This window comes from Chelmon rostratus, chromosome 9 (genome assembly GCF_017976325.1).
Source record: "Chelmon rostratus isolate fCheRos1 chromosome 9, fCheRos1.pri, whole genome shotgun sequence".
Lineage (NCBI taxonomy): Eukaryota > Metazoa > Chordata > Actinopteri > Chaetodontiformes > Chaetodontidae > Chelmon > Chelmon rostratus.
In genome coordinates, this window is record NC_055666.1 from 28,666,218 (window position 1) to 28,683,956 (window position 17,739).

The 17,739-nt window shown below is 49.2% G+C and overlaps 1 protein-coding gene across 4 annotated transcripts in view; it reads left to right on the forward strand.

Moving 5' to 3' along the window:
* Positions 1–17,739, forward strand: part of LOC121611160 (transcription factor COE3-like) — a 120,906-nt gene that overhangs the window by 74,294 nt on the left and 28,873 nt on the right. For 3 of the 4 annotated variants that reach the window (XM_041943547.1, XM_041943545.1, XM_041943543.1), the window contains exons 7-10: positions 2,441–2,522; positions 2,614–2,731; positions 6,706–6,836; positions 8,002–8,128. In XM_041943547.1, the coding sequence (XP_041799481.1) occupies positions 2,441–2,522; positions 2,614–2,731; positions 6,706–6,836; positions 8,002–8,128 (458 nt within the window). Of the gene's footprint in view, positions 1–2,440; positions 2,523–2,613; positions 2,732–6,702; positions 6,837–8,001; positions 8,129–17,739 lie in introns of all 4 variants that reach the window. The other variant, XM_041943546.1, reaches the window with a different exon arrangement.

The window sequence follows — 17,739 nt, forward strand, 5'->3', positions numbered from 1 at the left end:
GTGTGCATGTACTCTGTGCGTGTGTGTGTGTCTGTGTGTGTGTGTGTGTGTGTGTGTGTGTGTGTGTGTGTGTGTGTGTGTGTGTGTGTGAGCCTCTGGTCTTGTCTCCAGCTGCGTTTTAATTCAATCCGTATTGATCCATATCAGCTCTCTGAAGGACTCAGTATCATCTGAATGGAGCTCCATATTATTCTGTTCACTGCCATAAAGGGCATTAGAGCCTCCAGAGCAGCAGATCAGCTTTCAGCCGACACACACACACGCACACACACGCACACACACACACACACACACACTCTCTCCCTCCTCTCCCTCAGTGTGTGTTTAAAGGGTCAGTTCACAGATGATGAATCCAGCGTCCTCCATCGCAGAGACTTCAGGTTTTTTTGACGTGTTGGTCTCAGCTCAGCAGGACGGAGGTGACATTTAAAGCAGAGACTCTGTCCTGGTTTCTGCTGGAGACCTGGTCCCTGAGCACCCTGTCAGGCTGTGTGTTTCTCAGTGGTTTGTCTGAACGGAGCCTTTAATCTGAACGTCAGGCCTGTTTGTTCGCTGAGCTTCGACTCATCACGTCTGGAGACACATTTGACGATTTCTGAATCCATTAAAGGTTAAAAAAAACCCTTAACTGCATCTTAAATTAACTGTATTATCACAGTTAGATTAGTTAATAAATATATGGACTGAGTGGATTATAATCTGCATGAATGGAAAACTTCACCTCAGTATTCACCTGAAATGAAACTTTTCACTTCCTGTTCATGGACGATAATCTGTCTGTTATATTATTATCTGTTATAATCTGTTAAATTATTATCTGTTATAATCTGTTAAATTATTATCTGTTATAATCTGTGTGTTCTATTATTATCTGTTATAATCTGTTAAATTATTATCTGTTATAATCTGTGTTCTATTATTATCTGTTATAATCTGTTAAATTATTATCTGTTATAATCTGTCTGTTATAATCTGTCTATTTAATGGATTATCTCAATGGTTGAAGCACTTTGAAGGTGAAAAAAATTAACTTGGTGTGTTTCATGTTATTTTCCTCAATCTTAAGAGATGCTCTAAAAAAGACCTTAAACTTAATAATCCATTAAAAGCATTTAAATCCCCTTTAAGGTCCATATTAAAGGGAAACTGTGTTTGTAGATTTTAAAAGTTTGCGGCTGAATTAAAACCTCTCGTTGACGCTTTAATATATTACATGAATCATCCCCTGAAAAAAAACCCCTTAACGACGTCTTCATCAGTAGATTTTAAGGTAAAACTTCGGCTTCAGAGCGGTGAGTGAAAACCTGGCCGAGCCCCCGCCGCGTGTTTTTAAAGATACTGTTACTGTCTTATTAAGGTGGAAATCGATGCCGACCTCACAGAGCCCCCGTTAATATCTGCGGCCCCCTCCCCGCGCGCTCCCAGCATGCCTCGCTCAGGCGGAGGAGGCGGCGGGAGCGATGGGGTGTGGGTACTCTGCCGAGGTTATCCCCTGGTTAATGTGACATGTCTGTCTGCGACCTTGCCGCTTGTTAACTGCCCGGATTATTATTGTGATAATGTGGCAATTAAAAAGGAAGCGCTCCATCCGAACGGGAGGGGGGGGGGGCTTATGGTCCGAGAGATGGATGTGCACAGATTACGCGGCAGTGGGAAATGCATTAAGGTGGCAATCCATTCTGACCCCCCCTCCGCCCCGCTGTCCTCCTGCAAAGCTGCAGGTTATTACCGCCCATCCTCATTGATATCCATTCCCAATCAATACTCCTCTGCCTCCGTAAAAACCGGCGTAAATCAACACGCGGCGGGCGAGAGATCGGACGTGCGCGAGGAAAAATCAAAAGGCGGTGCCTAACGAGACGCCATAAGTCTGCAGGAAGCGTCGAGCCTCTTTATGGAGACGCCGCCGCTGAATCATAATTTCATCTCGCGCTGAGAGACGAGAGACGAAACGTGAGCCGACAGCCGGAGACGGAGACAGCTGAACAGAGACAGACCTGCAGGCGTGAGGGGACGTTAACGGTTCACACGAACCCGCCTGACGGAACAGGGGGAGGGAATTCCTTCACAAACAGGAAACCTGAAGGAGACGCCATCAGAAGCTTCATTAAAGTGACGTCACCCCTCAAATCAATAAATCTGCACTTCAACTATTTACACAGTGATTAAAGTCATCATGACAGAACACAGATGTATAAACATTAAAGAACACTTTAATGATCCATGAAGACAGATCCTCTGAAACGTTTAATCACTGAATCTGCTGCTGAAGCATTAAACCTGTTTACTGTCTTTCTGCCGACTTCATGCACCTGCTGCTGATCCTGGATCAGTGTTTGTGACAGTTCCTGCTTAGTTCGGTGCATCCGGTTTGTCGTGACTCTGATCTGAGATTCATCTTCTCTGTCTGTGTGTGTCGTCTTCTTCTTTTGTTCTGCAGATTCTTCCTCAAGTTCTTCCTCAAGTGCAATCAGAACTGTTTGAAAAATGCGGGGAACCCTCGAGACATGAGGAGGTTCCAGGTAAGAGACGCACCTGGTCCACGCTTCCTGTCCACGAGCTGTTCTTCAGATGTGTCCTCGGTCAGTGACCTGCAGCTGTTTGTGTGTGCAGGTGGTGGTTTCCACTACGGTCAACGTGGACGGCCACGTGTTGGCGGTGTCAGACAACATGTTCGTCCACAACAACTCCAAACACGGCCGCCGCGCCCGACGCCTGGACCCCTCCGAAGGTTAGACGTCGCTCAGAGACCTCAGGGTCCGAAACCTCCAGAGTTTAATGAGGGAGGGGACGCTAAAGGAAGCAGCGGGCCTGCCTCAGATCCAGACGTAGCAAAGATCAGGTTCAGTTCCCATAATGCACCTGGATAGTGTCTTTCATTATCGCCTCCTCACACCTGCAGTTTGTAACTCAGACTGCATGAGAGACATTGGTTGTCTCTGAGCCGCAGAAGACGCGGTCCAGCTGTTTGACATGTGACAGTGGACGCTGCACCTGATGCAGCCGCTCTGCTCTCACCTGGAAGGAACCGAAGCCCCGAACCGAGTCCGGCGGCGGCACAGCTCCGGCTGCTGCCCCCTGTTCCCGTTGGACGTCCCGCTCCGTCGGGAGGGGGCGGCGAACAAATGCTCCGTTCTTCCAGCGTCCGCAGCGACCAAATAAAAAGCATCGCTCGTGTGTAAACTTCACACGCTGAAACTCGACTCTGAGAGCTGGAACTCAGCGGTAACATTTCCTCTGAAGTTGTAAACTTTAATACCTCTTTGCCCCGTCCCCACTCTAATAAAACCCTCCTGCCTCGCTGCGGCGCTTCCAGGAGCGATGACATAAGTCTCCCGTTTGATTCGGCCTACTTGGAGTGCCAGATGGGTGGGGCTTATCGTACCAGTACCAGGGTGCTCGGACAGCAGCAGGAAAGTAGCTAAAGATAAACTTCTTCTCAACCCCCTGTTCTGCCCCCTGTGGAAAGCCCCACCCGTCTGGCACCTTCTGGAGAGAAAAACAAACTCACAATGTATTTGCTTAAACCATTTGATACAAACCATAACCCCCCTCCCACACCTTTCCAAACCACCTTCCTCTGCAGTTTCCCCTCTAATTGCTTCAAACTTTGAGGCTTTTACAGAAATCCTTTGCTTGTTTTGTCATACTTGGAACACCAGACGGGTGGAGTTTATGATAGAAAAGCATTAGATGGAGTGAGATGTCAGTGAAAGTCAGCTGATGTCAGACACGTAACCATCCACGCTTACTGCGGCATCGTTTCTGGTGAACTCCACCTGTCTGGCACTTTCACTTTTTAAAGGAAGCCATAAAAGTAGTTTCAGATCCTGAATTGTGACATCAGCGCGCCCGTGTGCCTCATCCACCGAACTATACAGCTTCCCCTGACTCACTTAAAAAGTTTGAGGCCCTTCCAGGAGAGATGTTGTAACTGTTCGCTTGTTTTAACCCACTTGGAATGCCAGATGGGCGGAGCTTATCATAGCAGGATATTTGAAACGATCAAGTATACTGAGAGTCACAGAGAAGTAGACTACACCGATGTGTGCTTTTGTCTCAACTTCACGGCAGCACAGCGAGGTAGACGCCACCCATCTGGGACGTACAGTAGAGTAAAACAAACTCTCTCATCCCTAAAGCTCTGCGGTTTTCCTCGACTTGTTTTTCAGTTTGAGGTTTTTCCAGGTTAGATGGTTTAACTGTGTCGCTTGTTTTAACCTACCTGGAACACCAGACGGGTGGGATCACCGTATGTGTGCATCTGATAAAATCTTAGTGATGAAAAAGTAGACGAAGCCAGCTGTGAGACACTTTTGTGTGAACTTCCCGACATTTGTCCTGAACCCTTCCCGTCCCTCCGGGACATCGAACCGAGTAAAACAAACTTAAAACAGTTTGGCACAGTCAGACTCTGTGTGTCCTCCCTCTGTCTCCTCTCTAACCACCTCGCTGCTCTTTCCCCAAACTCCCTTTAAAGTTTTCCAGGAGCGATGGTGCAACTTGTTCGCTCATTTCACTCTGCTAGGAACTCCAGACGGGTGGGTCTTAACATATCAGGACATCTGAAAGTATCAGGCAAAAGTTTGAGCAGGAAAGTACACTAAACTGACTTTGGTATCCCTCTGCCTTCTTGACACTCATCATTTAGTCTTATGAGGTAAGCCCCACCCTTCTGGGACGTCAAACAGAGTGAAACAAGCCCTTAAAACAGTTTGCCACCAGTCAGTCTTCAAAAAGCTGTCATGTACTCCTTCTTTCACCTCCCAAACGCCTGCCTCTGCAGTTTCCCTCGACTTGTTTTAAAGTTTTGAGGCTTTTCCAGGAGCAGATGATGTAACTGTCTCGTTTGGTTTAACCTACTTGCAGCACCAGGAGGGTGGTGTTTATCACACCGGGGGTATTTCAGACAGGATAAGGTTGTTGATCAAAGAGAAGGCAGAGTTAGCTGACCTCCTGTGATTTCTTCAACTTTTTTCACTCTGACTGTGCTGTTTGTGTGGCAAACCCCACCCGTCTGTCATGTCCAGAGGGACGAAACAAATGCTATTTGACACGGATACGTCATTCACCGAGCTGAGGCGTCCTTGTTTCTCACCTGTGTTAACACCTTGAGACTGTGAAGAAACTCGGCACATGAACAGAAGCGCGTGCGCTCTGGGGGGGCGGGCCGCACCGTACGGCGGCCTGCGGGGGCCGAAAGGGGTCCGTGGTTTACCACACGGTCCTGTTTCTGGGCCCACAGAGGAAAGCTCGCGGCCTTTCATCTCATCCAGACTGGGATGTTTTTAGAGCCGATAAAAGCCCCAACATCTGCTCCGCCTTTGTCCCCAACCCTCACCCCCCCACCCCCGTCTCCGCGATGAAACTTTCCGCCGCCTGCTCCTCGCCTTTGTGCTCTATTCATTTGATCAGAAGGTCCCCCACCACCAGCAGCACCAGCAGCACCACCCCCCCTCAGACCCGCTGCACTGTTTGTTTACTGCTGTGACAAAAGCAGGAAATTAATAAGGGGATGACAATCGACACCCCCGAGCGGGAGAAGCCTCGACCCTCTGCTGCTGCTGCTTTTCTTTCATCTGGAAACACTGAGGTCCTTCTCAGAGGCTGATGCTGCATCCAGGGGGGGCGGCAAGGATCCTGAAGTTACTTGAAGACAAGCAGAAGTCTTCAGCAGGTGAGGCCTTGGGCCACAAGGAACCACGAGAAAGACTAAAAATATAAAGAATGATGGAGAGAGGAAAATTCAGGCCTCCAGGTTTGAGTTTCGGTAGCGGGTGCTGCCAGTAAGGACGTCACCCCTCTAATAGCGGGGGCCATCGTTGCTGCAGCATTTAATAGAGTCTCTGAACGCAGCTTTATAGATCAGGCCACGCAGTAAACAAGGGAAGCTCAGAGCTCTGACCGGAACATCGACTCATCCTCCCGATCAAACGGCCCCCGGTCCGGGAAAAGGCTGTAAACCCGCGGAGCCTCGTCTCGTTTCCTCGCAGCCTGTCTGACTCGACTCGACTCCGTCCGGACTGCAGTCTCGTCATCTCGGAGACGCTGCTGATGCGGAGCTCCTTATTGATCATTTTGCATGTATTAGTGCTGCTGATCCGTCCTGTGTGAGGGGAAACCTGACGGATCGTCAGCTGCAGCTTTGTTAAACATTTGTTTTGTTTGTGTTTTAAAGGGTCCACAGGCGTTTAGAGGTCAAAGGTCACAGCAGCCGGTGTTTTGCTGGAGGACACTTTGAGCTGAACCTGAAACAAACCACTGGAACTGAACATTAGCCGAACTAAACCGGTGTTTGAGCTTGTAGCTGATGAACTGAACTGTTAGCTAACCAAAGCTGTGATGTTAGCTTCTGCTAACCTGAACCTGACCTTTACTGAGCTGTTAGCTGTAGCTGTAGCTGTTAGCTGTAGCTGTTAGCTGTTAGCTGTTAGCTGTAGCTGTAGCTGTTAAGTGTAGCTGTTAGCTGTTAGCTGTAGCTGTTAGCTGTTAGCTGTTAGCTGTAGCTGTAGCTGTAGCTGTTAAGTGTAGCTGTTAGCTGTTAGCTGTAGCTGTTAGCTGTAGCTGTTAGCTGTAGCTGTTAGCTGTAGCTGTTAGCTGTTCATTTTCTAGATGGACCTTTCCAGGAGGATTTCTTTGTCTCTCGGCCGTGTCTCTCACTGTATCACTCATGTCGCTGTCGTGTCGCCTGTGTTTCCGAAGCAGCCACGCCCTGCATCAAAGCCATCAGCCCGAGTGAGGGCTGGACGACCGGCGGCGCCACTGTCATCCTCATCGGGGACAACTTCTTCGATGGCCTGCAGGTGGTCTTCGGCACCATGCTGGTCTGGAGCGAGGTGAGATTCCTGACTGTGATCTGAGGAACAGTCCAGGTTTACACACAGATCTGTGTTTGCATTTAATTTATCAGATTAATCAAACACACACACACATCTAGACACACACACACACAAGCATCATCCAGTAACACACACACACACACGTATCCAGACACACACACACACATTCGGCAACGCACACACACATCCAGCTACACACACACACACATCCAGTGACACACACACACAAACATCCAGCTATACACACACACTTTCAGCGACGCACACACATCCAGACACACACACACACATCCAGCAACACACACACACACACACACACATCCAGCTACACACACATCCAGCTACACACACACATCCAGCTACACACACACACACACACACACACACACTTTCAGCGACGCACACACATCCAGATACACATACACACATCCAGACACACACACACACATCCAGCAACACACACACACACACATCCAGACACACACACATTCGTAGAAACACCTGCATCTGTATCTGTTGCCGTGACGCTCCTCCAGGTCTGCGTGTCCCCAATAATATGTAGATTGAGTTGGGTGCTGAGGTGCAGGAGGAGCTGCGCATACGGCTCGCCATGAAATATTGAAGCAGGTCCAGAAGAGCGGAACACCTGGCGGGGAAGGAGGGAAGCAGGCGCGAGGCAGACAGATACACCGCCGCGCGCTGCTCGCCTCACATCGCACGCCGCCGACGGAGCTCCTCACTTTGATCAGCGTCCTCTGGCGGCGAGCTGACGGACTCCAAAGCCCACGGACCGCACGCCGACCAGATCGAGGAAGACGGTCCGAGTGTTTTCCACCCAGAAGGAACGATGACGAGTGGCCCTGAACCCAACACAGCTCACCTGTCACCTCTGAAGAAGATTAAAAGCATGTGAGGCGTCGTTTCAGAGCTGAGAGCAGCTGAAGTGTGAGCTGTAGTTTCTAGTTTAAAGTGTCGGCAGTCGATGGAGAGGAAATGTCATCACAGAGGAAAGTGATGGTTTCTTCCGGGACGCTTCATCCTGACCCGGTTTTTATGATTCAGCATTTCAAAACCGATCATCTCGAGATCAGCTTCAAGATCTAATCAATAAGCATCTCTCTAATGACAGAACGCATGTGTGTGTGTTTGTTTCGTCCTCCAGCTCATCACCCCTCACGCCATCCGGGTCCAGACCCCCCCTCGCCACATCCCCGGGGTCGTGGAGGTCACGCTGTCCTACAAATCCAAACAGTTCTGCAAAGGAGCGCCGGGACGCTTCGTCTACACCGGTAAGACCCGCGTGTGGCGGTCCCCCGGCCCGCGGTTCTCATCAGACGAACGATTTCTGATGATCCTGTTTGAGAGTCTGAGATCTTATTGATTACTCATCAATCAATCAATCACATGGTAAAGGAAAAGTTTTAGAGGTTTCAGAGCAGTTCATGATGTTGGACCAGAGCTCTCTGGCCCTGAAGACCAGCTTTGAGTGAAGGTTTCAGGATTCTGGACTCGAGGCCTGGTCGTGCCAGCGAGGATCAGGTTTGTCCTCTGCAGCTCGTCCTTCAGTCTCATTGTCTGCCGTCCAGAGTTAAACGTCCACGTGTGTCACTCCTTATCTCTCTCGAATCGGTGCTTTTACTGTCCCGATTATTCCGTCAGAATATCCAGATGTCATTCAAAGTAGCAGAAAGGTCAGATGGAAGGCTGTTTAGCGCGATAAGTAAATGTCATTGCGTCGCGCCGTGAAAGAGGCGAGCGTGTTCGGGCTTTCTGTTTAACACCGGTTTATCGCCGCTCCCTTCCTTTCGCTCTCGTCTTTGTCGGAGGCGGCGCCTCCTCCGACGGCGGTGCGAGGCCGAGGAGGGACGAGACGGACGCTCACAATGGACGCTCCGGCCACCGCCGCCTCCTTTTGCAATGCTAATCTGCGATTCCATTTACAGATGGACTGACAAGAGCCGCTCGCCGTGCTTTCATATGGAGGTGTGTTGTGAATAGAGCCGGTTGTTATCTCGGTGTCCATTAGAGTGTGTTCTCCTCAGACAAGCCAACATTCGACATCTCATCCAAGTCACACAGGATTCATATCAAGGCTGATGATATTTGAGGGCAGAACCAAGTGTCTTCCATGATCAGATAGGAACAGGAAACAAAAATAAAAGCATCGGCGAGGCTTCAGGACACAGACGGCGTTCCACACGTCCTTCACGCTGTGTGACAGAACAGACAAATAAAAAACTCTTTCACATCAGGTCAGAATGAAAACTTGAACCCGAAGCTCAAATTACCGAGTCGTCACTGAACATCTCACCACATTTATTGTCTTTATGTGTCGACGCAGAGTTTTCACATCCATCAGACGCCAATAAGAATGAAAGTGTTTATTTGTTTTGTCAGAAATAATAATATAAGAGGATACAGTATAGATGAAAGCTTCTGTCCGTGATATGTTCAGTAACAGTGAGCATGCTTCATTAAACGCTCAGCAGTCATATAAAATTCACAGGATTTGCAGTCGAATCCAGTGAAAACTGTGTTCTGGTCCTTTACAAATCCAGGACTCTCGGTCTGTCAGCCTCAGCAGACGGATTCCACAAATCCAGCGAAGAGGCGAGAACATCTGACTTCGGTTTGATTGATAGGAAACAACAAAACTGCGCGTCCCCGAAGGCATCGCGAGGCCCGAACCCCGACAGGTGGCCGCATCATAATGTCGTACAGTTTCTTGTAATTCTCCCAAGTCTTCCTCCCGCTCCTCCTGCCAGAGAGGCGGCCATATTGTGCGCACACATCGCCAGTTCATCTGATTTACACATCCATATTTTAAGACCGAGCCGCGTCAGTGTGCGTTTCCAGAGCGCGTTCATTGTGCCAGCAGCGTGTCGTTCATGAATGTGAAATGAGCCGAGCTTTTAAATCCTAAACAGGCGAGCTGTGGATAATTGAAGAGGAGAAGAGAAGCTGATGTCATTTCCTTCAGGAGTTTAAAAGTGTTTTTTACTCTCTGGAAGCAGAAACAAACACATCAGTGCTTCATCAACCTGCATCCAGGAACAAACATGGCTGCCAATCTGGCCACAGAGGACGGCTCAGTGACAACACAGATAAAAAGGTCTTATTTTAGTCCTGGTTTTATTACAAACCTTTATTTAAAAATACAGATCAGCCGCGGGCCACCGTTTGGTCTTTTCTCTCATCTCAGATGTGTCATTTTATATTTTCCACCAACATAGTTTCATCTGGGAACATGTGGAAACGTAGATTATTTCTATCAGAATTATATTTTTCTCTCAGAGTTGAAACTAAAACAAAACATTTTATGCAACATTTAGTTGAGTCGACATCTAAAATGTCTTGATTTGTGTTTTTGCCTCTGACTCCACTTAAAGCAGCGGTGTCACCTCACGCTGCCTTTCCAAGCATGTAGGAGAACCTACAGTGAAAGTTCCTGTTTCCTGTTTGTTCAGGTTCTGAAGGAGGTTCTGGTGGCGCTCTGACACGTCTAACTCTGCTCCATCTCCTCTGACTCTGACTCTGACTCCTCTATGTCCTCTGACTCCTCTGCCTCTGACTCTGACTCCTCTGACTCCTCTGACTCTGACTCCTCTGCCTCTGACTCCTCTGACTCTGACTCCTCTGACTCCTCTGCCTCTGACTCCTCTGACTCCTCTGCCTCTGACTCCTCTGACTCCTCTGCCTCTGACTCTGACTCCTCTGACTCCTCTGCCTCTGACTCTGACTCCTCTATGTCCATTGACTCCTCTGACTCCTCTGCCTCTGACTCTGACTCCTCTGTCTCTGACTCCTCTGACTCGATCTCCTCCGACTCGATCTCCTCCGACTCGATCTCCTCCGACTCCTCTGCCTCTGACTCCTCTGCCTCTGACTCCTCTGCCTCTGACTCCTCTGCCTCTGACTCTTCTGACTTTGACTCTTCTTTGTCCTCTGACTCCTCTGACTGTGTCTCCTCCGTCTGCTGTGACTCCTCCTCTCAGCCTCTCAGCTGCCACAGCGGAGGTGCAGCTGGAGGTGAAGTGACGAGGAGTCAAAAGTGAATGTTTTCCCAGAATTCCCTGCTCTCTCTCTCCTCGTAGCTTAAAGCAGCTTGAGGATTTGATCCTCCGGCTCGGCTCTGACTCGTTCAGCAGAATGACAAGAAGGCGGCGAGTTGATTATAATGTGTTTTTGAAATATGGACCCCAGGAAGAATGGTTGTTACCAAGGCAACAGTAGGGATCAAATAAACAATTAGAGAATTAATTATCAATAACTGAATACGAAATAACTGATCAGTGATTTATAAAACCTGCTGCCTGTTTTTATTGTTTTTAGTTTTTGATTGCAGGTTTGTAGTTTTTTGCAGTTTTTGGTTCTGCAGGTTTGTAGTTTTTTGCAGTTTTTGGTTCTGCAGGTTTGTAGTTTTTTTTTGCAGTTTTTGGTTCTGCAGGTTTGTAGTTTTTGGTTGCAGGTTTGTAGTTTTTTTGCAGTTTTTGGTTCTGCAGGTTTGTAGTTTTTGGTTGCAGGTTTGTAGTTTTTTTTGCAGTTTTTGGTTCTGCAGGTTTGTAGGTTTTTTTTGCAGTTTTTGGTTCTGCAGGTTTGTAGTTTTTGGTTGCAGGTTTGTAGTTTTTGGTTCTGCAGGTTTGTAGTTTTTTTTGCAGTTTATGGTTCTGCAGGTTTGTAGTTTTTGGTTGCAGGTTTGTAGTTTTTTTGCAATTTTTTGTTCTGCAGGTTTGTAGTTTTTGGTTGCAGGTTTGTAGTTTTTGGTTCTGCAGGTTTGTAGTTTTTTTGCAGTTTATGGTTCTGCAGGTTTGTAGTTTTTGGTTCTGCAGGTTTGCAGTTTTTTGCAGTTTTTTGTTCTGCAGGTTTGTAGTTTTTTTTGCAGTTTTTTGTTCTGCAGGTTTGTAGTTTTTTTGTAGTTTTTGGTTCTGCAGGTTTGTAGTTTTTTGTTCTGCAGGTTTGAAGTTTTTTTTGCAGTTTTTTGTTCTGCAGGTTTGTAGTTTTTTGTAGTTTTTGGTTCTGCAGGTTTGTAGTTTTTGTTCTGCAGGTTTGTAGTTTTTTGCAGTTTTTTGTTCTGCAGGTTTGTAGTTTTTTGCAGTTTTTTGTTCTGCAGGTTTGTAGTTTTTTGTAGTTTTTGGTTCTGCAGGTTTGTAGTTTTTTGTTCTGCAGGTTTGTAATTTTTTTTGCAGTTTTTGGTTCTGCAGGTTCCAGCGCCCTCTCCTCAGTGCTGCTGGGTCCGGCCTCACAGCTTGTACTGCACAGATCAATGCAGCCTGCAGGGGGGAGGAGGGGGAGGACGGGTGAGGGGGTGAGGCTGTGGGATCGATGGGTGCTGAGTTATTGCGGCGCTCGGCCACTGATTTTTAGAGAGCTGTGTTTTCCCAGGAAAGTCAATACCTCCAGGCTCCTCTCATTAATTTCAACCCCCTCCATCCCCCCACGCCTACCCCTCCTCCTGCAGCTGCACCAGGGGATGTGCAGCCCCGCAGAGGGAGAACAGGGAGAGGAGGAGGGGGTACAGGAGGGAAGGGGGGGAGGAGGTGGGGGGTGGGCAGAGAAACTGAGATGATGGAAGTCAGAGATTTTGAAAACGGGGGATGGAGGAGGAGGAGAGAGAAGGGGAAGAGGAGCTCAGATAAAGTCAGATTGAGGCGAAAGGAAGAGGAGGGAGGATGAGGTGGGGATGAAGAGGAGGCGGAGAAAGGAAGGAGCCAATGAATGAATAAAAGAAGAGTTCTGAGGAGAGAAGCGGTCATTCCTGCTGTAGAAAACAGACAGAAGGGAAATATTGATCGCTGATATGGAGATCGTGTTCGCAGCAGATTATTGATGTGGACTCGTCACACCGAGCGTCTGTCTGAGGAGAACCTGGTCCTGTGTGGTGGGGGGGGTCGTCCTCGAGGGGGTCCCCTCTGGCAGGCCTCGACGTGCCCGAACCCCCCGCCTGGCGAGGCCTGCTGGGAGCGGGTGTGGCCGACCTGTGTGTCGGTGACTCCTCCACAGTAAAGGATGGATGACACAAATGGCCAAAAGTATGTGGACAGCCGAAAGTCTTCTGGTCTTTGCAGCAGATGTTGGTCCTGAGTTGATCCCATCCAGACTGTGATGTGGGTGATCTGGTCTGGCTCATGTTGGATGTGGGCCAGGTGGACCCAAAACACTGTATTTGGCTTCTATTCTTATATTTAGGCTGTATGATATCAGTCAGTGAGACACGTCACTTCAGGGCTGTCTCTTGTCCGCTGTAGTCGGCTGTGGACATGACGTAGGAGGTTTTCATGTGTCAGGTGAGCTGTCAGAGGTCAGAGTGCAGCGACCAACACGTCACCTGCTCATACATGGAGTCAGGATGGAGGAAATGTGGAAGATTAGCTTGTCCGCTGGCTCATTTTTGTGGATTGTTAAAGTGTTTTACACTAAATATTTGAGTGATTGGGGTCGTCCGGACCCTCGTCAGTGGAACCAGAGTGCTTCTGTCGGCCTGTTATTGATCGGTGGATGACTGTCAGATTTGTTCCTGCTGTCTGATGAAACTCTCTGTCAGCTGGTGAGCTCTGTCGTTCTTGAGAAGCTTGTTGGTTAAGATAAGATAAGTTGAACTTTATTAATCCCCCGGGGGGGAAATTCAGTTACAGGCAGCATCAATAGAAACAGTGAAGCAGGGCAATGGAAAATAAAAAATCATAAGTTGACGATAAAAACCAGATGAAGAAGAGGAGGACGAAGGCTACAGACTGTGGAACTGTGCGTCTGCAGTTTGATGAATTCTTTGTCGTTTGTGTTCAGCTCAAAGCTGCTTCAGACACGTTCACCTCTACACACACACACACACACACACAGTTACAGCAGGAGGAAGGAGGTCAGGCAAATAAAACATGACACAGATAATGAGCTCTTTTGGCTCCTGCGGGGGGGGGGCACTCATGGAGCTGTGAGGTCAAAGGTCGGTTTGTGAGCCAGCACCTTTTTAAAGTTGGTAGATGGACTGAACTCAGCAGCTACGACGCTCATGAATCCAGAACGTTTCTGATCTAAAATATATTTTGTTTTTCTACCTTTAATTCTCTTTGTTTGTAGTTCCACAGTCTGTGGCCTTCATCCTCCTCTCTCTTCTTCATCAGGGCTTTTGTTGGTAGTGCTCTTTGAGCCTCAGATCCACAAGAGAACGAGTTCTGCTCCTAAAACGACTAAAGTCGACTAAAAGTCAAACTTCAGCTGATTGGAAACCTCTGTTTGCCCTGCTTCCTGCTCCTCCTGCTCCTCCTCCTTTTCCTCCTGCTCCTCCTCCTCCTCCTCCTGCTCCTCCTCCTTTTCCTCCTGCTCCTCCTCCTCCTCCTCCTGCTCCTCCTCCTTTTCCTCCTCCTCCTCCTCCTCCTGCTCCTCCTCCTCTTCCTCCTCCTCCTCCTCCTCCTCCTCCTCCTCTCTCTCTCTCTCTTCAGTCTCTCTCCCCCCCCCTCTCTTCAGTCTCTCACTCTTCAGCCCCCCCTCTCTTCAGCCCCCCAGTCTCTCTCTCTCTCTCTCTTCAGCCCCCCAGTCCCTCTCTCTCTCTCTTCTGCCCCCCCTCTCTCCAGTCTCTCTCTCTCTCTTCAGTCCCCCCCCTCCTCCAGTCTCTCTCTCTCTCTTCAGCCCCCCAGTCTCTCACTCTTCAGTCTCTCTTCAGTCTCTCTCTCTCTCTTCAGCCCCCCCCTCTCTCCAGTCTTTCTCTCTCTCTCCAGTCTCTCTCTCTCTTCAGCCCCCCCTCTCTCTCCAGTCTCTCTTTCTCTCTTCAGTCTCTCTCTCTCTCCAGTCTCTCTCTCTCTCTTCAGCCCCCCCTCTCTCTCCAGTCTCTCTTTCTCTCTTCAGTCTCTCTCTCTCTCCAGTCTCTCTCTCTCTCTTCTGCCCCCCCCTCTCCAGTCTCTCTCTCTCTCTTCAGTCCCCCCCTCCTCCAGTCTCTCTCTCTGTCTTCAGTCTCTCTTTCTCTCTTCAGTCTCTCTCTCTCTCTCTCTCTTCAGCCCCCCCCTCTCTCCAGTCTCTCTCTCTCTCTTCAGTCTCTCTCTCTCTCTCTCTCTCCAGTCTCTCTCTCTCTCTCCAGTCTCTCTCTCTCTCTTCAGCCCCCCAGTCTCTCACTCTTCAGTCTCTCTTCAGTCTCTCTCTCTCTCTCTTCAGCCCCCCCCTCTCTCCAGTCTCTCTTTCTCTCTTCAGTCTCTCTCTCTCTCTCTCCAGTCTCTCTCTCTCTCTTCAGCCCCCCCTCTCTCTCCAGTCTCTCTTTCTCTCTTCAGTCTCTCTCTCTCTCCAGTCTCTCTCTCTCTCTTCTGCCCCCCCCTCTCTCCAGTCTCTCTCTCTCTCTTCAGTCCCCCCCTCCTCCAGTCTCTCTCTCTCTCTTCAGTCTCTCTTTCTCTCTTCAGTCTCTCTCTCTCTCTCTCTCTTCAGCCCCCCCCTCTCCAGTCTCTCTCTCTCTCTTCAGTCTCTCTCTCTCTCTCTCTCCAGTCTCTCTCTCTCTCTCCAGTCTCTCTCTCTCTCTCTTCAGCCCCCCCTCTCTCTCCAGTCTCTCTCTGTCTCTGTTGTCGTTCGTCCTCTCCACACGTGAAGCACTGCTCACTAATTGACTTCTGAATTTTTATTGTTTAATTACAGTCACAGAAGCACGTGGAGGTAATTATCTGGAACTGACTCAGGATCAGTTTCTACCTGCAGAGTCGTTGTTTTTCTTCTCTGATGGTTCCACTGACGCTGAGAATCTTTCTGTTGTCAAGTTTCTGTTTCTTTCAATCATTTTGGCTCTGAAACAGGAATCCTGACACGTTCGTCCACCATGTCTGGATGTTTTCACGCTCAGGTGTTTAACCGACAGGTGATTTATTATTCCAGGTATCTGTTAATGTTTCCTGATTTATATTTGAGTGTCTAATCGTCTTCAGTCTTTATGAATAATGAAACGTCTTAATTCAAGATGTTGTGTTGAAAGCCCACATCTGTCCGATCCCGTGAATAACACCGACAGATGTTTTAAAGGAGCTTTTTCAGGTCTTACCTGTGATTTGAGCGTCACACCTGTCCTTCAGACCACAGTCACACCTGTCCTTCAGACCACAGTCACACCTGTCCACCTGTCCTTCAGACCACAGTCACACCTGTCCTTCAGACCGCAGTCACACCTGTCCTTCAGACCGCAGTCACACCTGTCCTTCAGACCACAGTCACACCTGTCCACCTGTCCTTCAGAGCGCAGTCACACCTGTCCTTCAGACCACAGTCACACCTGTCCACCTGTCCTTCAGAGCGCAGTCACACCTGTCCTTCAGGCCACAGTCACACCTGTCCTTCAGACCACAGTCACACCTGTCCTTCAGACCGCAGTTACACCTGTCCTTCAGACCACAGTCACACCTGTCCTTCAGACCGCAGTCACACCTGTTCTTCAGACCACAGTCACACCTGTCCACCTGTCCTTCAGACCACAGTCACACCTGTCCTTCAGTCCACAGGCACACCTGTGTTATTTCTGACAATAAGAGCTTCACTTTCACACACAACATGTCAAACTGTTGGCAGCAGAGAGGACGACCAGAGGAGAGAAACTCAAAGCGAGACACTTGATCAATCAGAGGAGTCACTAACGCCCCCCCTCACCCCTCCTCCTCCCCCAGGCCTCCCCCCTCGCTGCTGCTGCTGCAATCGATGCTCATAGAAATTTCATGAACTTTAAACTGTGATTGACAGGCAGCTCCGGCCTGTAAAGAGAGTGTGATTGGTGGAGATTCGGTTTCAGAGGTGTGTGTGTGTGGGGGGGGGTGGCACGATGAAGTCCAGGCTCAACAACAACAATAATAGTAATAGAATAGATAGAAACGTATGTATGTGCTGTATTTGTATTCATTTGAAACCGTGATTTATTAAATTAACCTGCAGATACATTAATTAATTGTATTTAATGTATTTATTTTCATGAATGGAGAGCTGATAGTCCGATAACTCTGGACCGTGTTTATTTCTTTTACCTCCTTGCTGTGTTCTTTAGTGCTTTGTTCGCTCCACATTTCTTCTTCGTGTTCCTTGTTTTCTATGTTCCGTGTTCTAGTGCTGCTTTATGTTCTGGAGACGTAAAGAAACTTCAGATCATGTGACAGGAGTCTGCAGGTCTTCTCGGGCCTCCGTGAGCTCGGCGGTGCAGCTGTGCGTAGCCTGAGAGGCGAAACACAGGGCCAGAAAGCCTCCTAATCACAGCGGTGCTCATTAAGCTCATTGATGGACGTGTACAGGAACAACTGAGAGCAGATCAACGTTTTAATCAAGGGACTGGACCGGGCCACGCCCTCTGCTCACCTGCCGACCTGAGTTCCGCCCTGCAGGCGTGAACCGTCGTGAACGTGACGCCTGCCGTCTCTCGGGCGCTGAGCGGTTATCACGCGGCGGTAACGAAACCGCTCCGGCGGCCTCGGCTTTGATCTCGGCTCTCGTCTCGTCTTTTAATAGACAGCAGAAGTGTGTTCTCCGCCGGGGGAGTTCCTCGACTCAGCAGAGACGCACCACATTTCATATATCAAAGAGCGCAGCGGCACCGCTCCACTTAGGGAACGGGGACCTGTGGAACTAATGTCGGGTAATTAGCTGTTTCTGCGGGGGCATTTTCGGCCGCGACTCCAGAAAATAATAACTTCTCAGGTGGGGGGCCTATTTCTTTGAGGCACGCTCCCTCTCCTCGGCCCCGCCGCTCGGCTCTAATCACGGGGAGGTAATTATTCACTGATTAACGCGCTGGATCTGGGCGGATGTTGGGTCTAATCACAGAGGTCGTTGCGTCAGCGGCGGCTCTCGGAGGAGGAAGCAGAAGGGGAGTGGGTGTTCTTCTGTCGCCGCGGTCCCGGCAGGCGGCGAGGCGTTCATCTGGGTTACGGAGCGAGGAGGGAGAGAGCGTCGCCCCCCT